Source organism: Opisthocomus hoazin, chromosome 1, assembly GCF_030867145.1.
Source record: "Opisthocomus hoazin isolate bOpiHoa1 chromosome 1, bOpiHoa1.hap1, whole genome shotgun sequence".
In the NCBI taxonomy this organism is placed as follows: domain Eukaryota; kingdom Metazoa; phylum Chordata; class Aves; order Opisthocomiformes; family Opisthocomidae; genus Opisthocomus; species Opisthocomus hoazin.
The window spans coordinates 31,298,508-31,306,700 of record NC_134414.1 but is presented as its reverse complement, the minus strand read 5'-3'; the positions used below and the strand labels follow the sequence as shown (position 1 = coordinate 31,306,700).

Below are 8,193 nucleotides of genomic sequence, written 5' to 3'. Positions count from 1 at the left end.
TGTCTGGTCTATAATGAGGGGTTGGTCCCAGGTGTGTCAGTCCAATACTGCATCAATTTCCAGTTGTTTGCCTCACAACTCGCTCTGCTTTGGAGGAAGACACTGCAGAAAATTATTGCCATTAGAACTCACCTTACTTTCACAAAGATCTGAAATGATCTGCAGGCTATACCTTGAAACTAATACATGTTAATACTCAAAGACTCCTATATCAATGGCAGAATTTTTTCCTTGACATGAAAACTGCAAACTCCTGTATTGCAGTCCAAACACCAACTGTCCCTGGAGCCTTAACGCTGACTCTTCACTGGATGCTTGAGCCTGTCACTTCACCCTTCTGCCTCAGTTCCCTCTTTACAGCTCGGAATTACATTTTTCATTTACTTCACAAGAGGGTCCCAAGGACTGACTAATAAGTATAAAAATGTATATATTCAAATTTTCAGATACTCGGTGATTTTTATATGATTACACAAAGCTCTGAATAAAAGCATTATGTAAGAACAACTGTTATTATTCAAATTAAAATGAATATTTAAGCTAATACTGTATTTGGTTGTGTAACTGCTTCGTAATCAGAAAGCACATTAATAAACACATTTCCTCAAGACAGAAATGCTATTCCAGGTTATTGACAACAGTATTGTTTGGAACTTTCATCAACTTCACTAGTTAAACAGCTCATAGCTGATAACTGTGAGGACATGGAAAACAAAGGAAAGCAGTGAAGTGCTTATGGGAACAGACAACATCTTCCTCTGGGTTTGAACAAAACCACACGCAATGATCATGACCTCTGGATGCTTCGGTGCTATAAATACCAAATCATAAGTCAAAGTCTAAACTTCTCAAACTTTCTCTGCTGTTGTGTCAGTAGAATAAAATGCTAAGCCTACTGTAGTAAGGAAGAAATTAGTCAACTGGGGATTAAAAATATGGTTTATATGATTAATGTATGGTACTAATTTAGGTTACTGAAGCTGGCAGTGAAAGCTGCTGTTCTAAGGAGGGTGGTACGAAGTTTCAGGTTGATCCTGTGGTTCCCTCCCACCACCTTCCAGCATGTATATAAATTGTCAGCTCTCCAAACCCTTTGCCAGTTCTCTCTTCTAGACTTGCCAGAAGCAACAGAGGACTAAAGATGAAGATCTTTTTCTTTTTTACCTTTTCTACTTTTTTGTTGTCTGCCTTTGAACAAGCAGCTACTTCTGCTCACTATGACAAGATTTTAACTCATAGTCGAATAAGGGCACGCGACCAAGGGTAAGTAATCAGATTTTCTTTCTGTTTTAAAAGGGGGCTTGTTAATCTTTATTCTCTGTCTTTTCTTTTTCTTTATGTCAAATGTGATTTTTCACTCTTAATTCTTTATATCATTTAAGTAGATCTTTACTTCTCAATTAATTTCACAAGAATTGTTCCTAAATAAAAAGCATTCCAGGGAGTTTTAAAAGGAGATAGAATACTGTTAAACTTAATAAAATGTGGAAAAATCTAAAATCACCTTTTCTCAATGAATAAAATAGGCGTGTTTCAGAATCACTAAAGTTAATTACAGTTCACAATTAATGGGACATAACATATGTTTAATATATGTTTTCAAATGTTTTAATAGAGTTGATAGCTATTCCACAGCATTTGCTCTCTTTATACTACCCTAATGGAAATCATGAACTTTATTTAAATGCTTTCTAACATGGGAATATATACTGGGAGCTCTTTGTAAAACTTCTATTCCCACCAAAGCAATGTGGTAAGCTGCTCGGCAGGGTAGTAAAAAGACAATGCTTACAAGCCAGGCTGCTTGGAGACATGGAAATAATTTGAACAGCTGGTGTCAGGGAGACACATATGTATAAATGTATTTTTCCTCAGTCTTCTTAAATAAAAAATAAGAATTGTTTACCATTTTATCTTCCTTTGTTGAATTCCCTCTGCCTGCTACACACACACACTCACTGAGCTTTTTAAAGGTAAAAGTTCACTGGCTTCCCTCTATTGTAAAATGTATGTTCTAACTTTTGAACTGATGAATTTTTCAGTTGTAGAATTTTAAAAACTTATCCAGAAAATGCCTTTACTCCATGGAATTTACCCTTAAGAAATTCCTCTTCTGTACATTACCATGGCTAAGGAAAAAGTATTCCTCATGTGAAGTCTGTGACTCCTTTTATTTACATGCCAATTTACCCTTTGGTCCCCAGTAATTCCCAGAATGTTTACTTAGGTGCCTGTGGTACTCCAAACGGTTGGTAATCAAAATAGCTGATTGATTTACAGAAGACAGGGTTTCCTTCTACATAAAGAACAAGGCACTTTTCTTCCCCATCTCCCCATGACCTTCAGCTGCACAGATGCGTACAAGACAAAAACGTTAGTGAAAAGAGACTAATGGTATTCACAGCTCGATCCCTGCTGGCTGGTAATTAATTCCCTTCGCAGGGGAAGGGAGAAATGTAAGGCATATTGAGACTTGACTAGACACAGCTGGTGATCTTTGCCCATCAGAGAGAGAGGGTCAAACCAGAATGGAGGGGAATCTTCTGCCCCTGCCGGGACGGTGGGCTTGCCAAAGAGCCCAGATGGGCAGTCCCAGGAGCTTGCACTGTAATTGCTTTAAAACACACCTTCCCAGTGAACTGAAACCAGATGTTCATTTCTTACCCTTGCACAATAGAAACTGTATTTGCTGCTATTTTATAGAAATCTTCTCCAAAGGTTTACAGAAACTTCTTTTTAAAATGTTTTTTGCTCCTACCCCCAGCCCAAATGTCTGCGCCCTTCAGCAAGTTATGGGAACAAAAAAAAAATACTTCAGTACCTGCAGAAACTGGTACCAGGGAGCCATCTGTGGAAAGAAAGCGTAAGTATCCTGTGTTTCAAAACTCTTCCCCATTTATTGAGATAGTATAATATATGATTAGAAAACTCTCCTTTTCTTAGAGGCAAACTGTTTGTTTCAAATGCAGGCATGGGAAGAATTAATTTCATAATTTTACAGGATTACAGCTTCGTTGTAGCTGCTTTTAAACCACCTGGCTAACTGGTCCAACAATGGTTGCCAAGAATAATCACAAAAGGAGTGGAAAGTCTGAAAATGACAGCATAGTATGTAGTCTTTTTTAAGTTCAAGAGGCTTCAAAGTATTGGTTTCAGCAGTCCTTCGCTAAGTATTTATAGCTAGCTCTTTTTTAAACACAAATGGATATGAGGATTTGACCTACCCAAAAACACGTAAGGACCTAATAGGCCAGTTGTAAACAGAACTTAGCACTACACAGCAGAGCTGTGTACTCAGACCACACCCCTCCACAAAGAAAAAAAAGTCAAAATATGGTTGTGAATACAGATTATGTCTAGGTGAGTCTGGCATTCTTCTGGAATCTGTGTGCATATTTCAGTTACCACTTCTTCTCAGAATGCAAGTTATTGCCTTCTCTGTGACAAAAAGTTGATAGTGTCAGAGTCACTACTGCTTTGTCAGCCATGGAGTAGCTTCAGAGTGTGAGCACATACAAAACCCCCAGTCCTGGACTTGGTCTGCCCCACTTGTCTCACTTAGAATTAAGTAATTTAGCAGAGATGGACATTGTTTACCCAATGCAATAAACTAATGTTTTTCTCATGTACCACATTTTCTCTTGCTATTATGCAATTACTTGCATAAACTTCTCACCAGTTGTTACAGGAAATCGTTACTTTTATATTCTCATTATTCTCTTACAGGGTCCAGTTAGGTCTGGGGTGACATTTTCAGAAAGGTTTGAATGAACAGGGAGTCCGGGCTTCAATTGCAATTCTGTCTTAGAGTATTAGGACCCTCTTAGTCAAAGCCTATAAAACTCTTCCAAATGTCCAAGTAATATTTAAGCACACAATTTGAGTAGTCACTGAGAGATTGTGTGCCCTGACATAAAGACGTTAAGTTATATTGATGCAAGGTGCAAGTTACGTATATGAGGAACTTAACTCCATTTAAAGTAAGATTTGTGTTTAAAACTTTCCTAATGAACATCAGCCACCATTTTAGATGTTGATGTAATGTGGAATAGAGATTTTTTTTTTTTTCCTGTGCCAAAGGCTTCTTTAACAGAGGTTATTATGGAAGAAAAACATCTACGGGGTTAGCCACATAAGCCAGCTGAAGACAAAACCCTTTGTAAACAAGCTCTTAAATTCTCTTGAAAATTTTTTTTCTCATCTACAACAATTCACTAAATAAATTAGGAAGGAAAGCTTGAACAAGATGTGACTGATAATTTACAATTAGTTAGAGTCATATTTTCATTCTTCTGGTTGTCAGAGTCATGAGTAAATAGGATCCACTTTTTCCAGTCCATTCTTAAAGTTTCGGAAAGTGTTTCTAAATACAGAAACAATGAGAGATTCTCAAAAAAAAAGAAAAAGATGTATTTAAGTAATTACACATAGATCACACTGAATCCAAGTAAGCTTTTACAAATAGAATACGTTTAAGTTATATCTGTAACTATAATATTTGTGAAGTGATATAAAAGTCATTGAATAGTTCTTTCCAGAAAGTCAAAGAATTCTGGCTTGACAAAGAATTAGATGCAGATGCTATCTGGGTTTGTGCTGGGGAACGGAGGGGTGCAAAAAATGATGCAGAGTGTGCATGCACCACTAACAGTGCTAATATGGCTACAGTCTCATACTGTCTTCAGTGCATCTGTGTATGTGACACTTTAATAATTAAAGAAGTATCGTTTTCCTGGTTTGTTTTTTTTTTTTTTTTTTTCCAAAGACAGATTTACATTTGGTTTCATTTTTTGGCTGGTCCAGCTGTCCTGGCTGACAAAAAATTATATCCATAGTTCTTCTTGAGCATGCTGTCTATACTCACTGATGTAAAACTGATTAGGACTCCCAAATGATTATTTAAGTGAGAAAAATACCTTCAGTAATGGGTTTTGCACTGTTAAAATCAGACATGTAAATCAGACAGTAGCCAGGCAAGGACTTGAAATGGGCTTGGACTGTGGTTTCTGCTACTCCTGTTGGGAGTCAGAGACTTTGCATTTTTTGAGATTCCTGAAAGATGCTGCATGTCATAACACACTGTTGGAAAGGATCTTTAGAAGAAAGACAGAAGGAAGATGCAGTAGGAGGAAGCTTTCTTCCATTTTCTTTCTGCGAAAATGTTTTCAGTGCTCTGTCAGCATACCATAAATTAATGGGGCTGAGTTGTACTTCCGATACAGTGAAACGGTGATTCCAACTCACAGTCTTGCCTTTTAAACGCTGCCACGGCTTTGAAGTCTCAACTCTAAAGTCAGTCTAGACAGGAAGAATGATACCAAGGCCCCACCAAAGACAAGGAAAAGAGCTATTTTTCGTGGGCCAAGCTGTGACCCTAAGCCTTGTGCTGTTGTGAACTTTATTGGTTACTAATTACTTACTTCCTTAAGGAGGCGGAAGAAAGTAACAGCAGTAAGTTAGAGTGGGCGTAGCACAAATCATAATGAACATTCTACCCAAACAAGCAATCTAATTATTCTAAATCACCAGAACTTTCTTCAGAACATAGTTGACTGTCTAGAATCCTAACCAATCTCTCCCATTTTGATTTTGGCTTTGTTTTTGTAAGCAAATCCAGAAAGGTTAAACCCATTTTTCACAAAATTGCAGATATGTATACATTTGATTATGGTAATAATGGTCAATTTCCAGTCAAACTAGACTGTGTGTGGTAATTTGCCCCAACTCTACCTTCTTTTTTTTCAGGACCCGTAGGCTTATATTTTTTATCAGAAACTTTCCTTCTCCTCCAGGTGGCATTATAATACTGACTTCCATTTTCCTTCAGTGGACATGCTTCAAGTCATCCAAAATACTTCAGCTTCTGTGTAAAGTCTGCCATACCACTGACTTCTTTGACACTACATTTTATTCCACTACAGACACATTGGGAAGAAGGGTATTTCCTGAAAATTACTTACACTGAAACTTGGATATTCTCAAAGTCAGTTTTGGAAAACAACCTACTCCTGTGGTTTTATTCCTAGATAGATGTCATGTCTTCCCTTGAGAGAAAGTCTACTCTCAGCACAAATCTGACAGGGAATTCATTTGTTTCTTGAGCTCCAGAAGTAAAATGACTTATGCAGTGATGGATGCCTTCATGTGCCAGGAAAAACAGGCTGAAGCTATAGATAGTTTGAGCTCATTGAACTAAAGTCAGGTGGTGACTTTTTTCTCTTCACTGACTAGAATTTAGAGGGATATAAGCTGTAAAACAATTTACAGAACCTGTGTAAGGCTGTAAGCAAGAAGCCTGCTATAGCCAACCAGAGGAAGACGTTGAGCAGTGGGACTGGGTGGATTTGGGCGTGAGGATCTACGCAAAACTATCAGTTATCTTCTCCCTCCTCTTTTAACACTCCCACCATTGTACAAGCACTCACAGAGAAAGGCTAGAGGGGGAAAGCAGTGTGTATGACAGTAAATTAAGTAATAAAACTCCTGGGGATTTTTTTGTGGCTGTAATATAACTTACACTTAGCTGTTACTGGGAGTTTCATACTCTATATACTCAAAAACAGAAATGTAGACATGACTTAAGAGGTTACTTTAATAAGAATGCTAATCCAAAGAACAATGGCTCTTCTCACGTTAATATCTGTGTGTTAACAAGTCCTCCCTAACTAATAAATATGATGTATAAAATGTTAATTTAAGAATAATTTTATTATTTACACTTCCTATCCACTGCCTTAAATTTCCAATTGGGATGCAACTTAAAGATTTACTAAAATCAAAGTCTATTGGACCAGATGCCTTTCCACTGTTTCTGTGCAGTATTTTATCTCCATGCCAGTGAGGAGTAGAAACAGATGAGTCACAGTGCTGATCTGAATAAACTCAAAACTGGCTCAGTTAGCCAAGAATAACAGGGACACAAGGTAGCATAGCTCTCCCCCGTTTTCCTTTGGAATATACTCCTTTGCATGAGGTCAGAACAGCTTTGTGTCAAAAAACCACCAACAACAAACTGAACAATAAAACCCACCCCAAAACATACAAATAAAACCCACCAAAAACTCTAAAAAATCAAGAATGCAGAATTGCTTATTATCTGAGTAACTGCTTTCTTCACTCAGGCACCATCTTATATTGAACTAGTAGGGTGCTACAGATGGGGAGTACTTATGGTGTGAGATGGTACTTTGTGCACTATGTCAATACGGGAGTAGCGCTGAGGATCTGCATCTTGTACTGAGTTTTATCTGGTTCTAACCTTATAGTGGGATCCTCCATACAGAACCCTTTTCTCCATTCCATCTTTCTTACTACATTCTGAGCACAGCTGATATATCGACTTCCTAACTGTAGTCAACAGTAAGGGAAAAGGGAACATGAATACTGTAAGTAGAAACTTACAGTAACTCTTGATGACTGAAAAAAAGCCTGGGCTGTACATAACAAGTTACATGCTGAAAAAGGCACTGATCTTGTAATGCTTGGCTGAAGAAGCATTTTCTTTTTTAACTATGTTCTTCAGCCAATTTTCAGCCTTTCATTGATTGTGTCATTGTTGGATATGGTAAGAAGACTAAACTTCCCATCTCTTGTTTTATGCTAATAACTCAGCTTCCTCTTTCTTTTTTCCAAAAGCTAATTAAGACTGCAATTTTTCATAGCCGCTCATGGGATGAGGAGGAATATTAGTTATTCTGTGGAAGGAAAAAATACTTTTGTTGTGGCAAAGCAGTTCACACAGTTGGGAGAACATTCTGACTCCTGCTACAAATTTTTTTTTCATTTTTTGTTTATTAGCTTCTGGCAGGGATGCAAAAGAAGGAAGAGTATAAGGTTAATTTCCTTATTATTTAGAAAATTTGTAGCCTAAAATGTATACTATTCTTGCATTCCCAAGAAATAGCCATTCAGTGAATTTGTTTGAAGAAAAAGATATATTAAGAACTGTATAAATGCTTTCTATATATGGCTTCTCAGTTGAAAAGATGCATGCAGCAGAAGGGTGAATGTCCTATGTGTATATGTATACAAAGGAATGGAGACAAAATATTTTCGTAGCACAGAGAAATGAAAGACTGTGTTTAAAAAAAATTCTTTAATCTTCACCAGATCTATAAGATTGCTGTCAATTGGAAGTATAATCCTCACTTTTGAAATCACACTTTATAATGTTATTGTTCTTCCAGTCTACTT

General features: G+C 37.2%; 1 protein-coding gene across 7 annotated transcripts in view; it reads left to right on the top strand.

Annotated features, from left to right (window-relative positions):
- The first annotated feature begins 1,118 nt into the window (after nucleotides 1-1,118).
- Nucleotides 1,119-8,193, top strand: part of POSTN (periostin) — a 40,911-nt gene continuing 33,836 nt past the window's right edge. For all 7 annotated transcript variants that reach the window (XM_075429103.1, XM_009942762.2, XM_075429258.1 and 4 more), the window contains exons 1-2: nucleotides 1,119-1,263; nucleotides 2,765-2,863. In XM_075429103.1, the coding sequence (XP_075285218.1) occupies nucleotides 1,142-1,263; nucleotides 2,765-2,863 (221 nt within the window). In that variant the 5' untranslated portion in view covers nucleotides 1,119-1,141. The remainder of the gene's footprint in view (nucleotides 1,264-2,764; nucleotides 2,864-8,193) is intronic.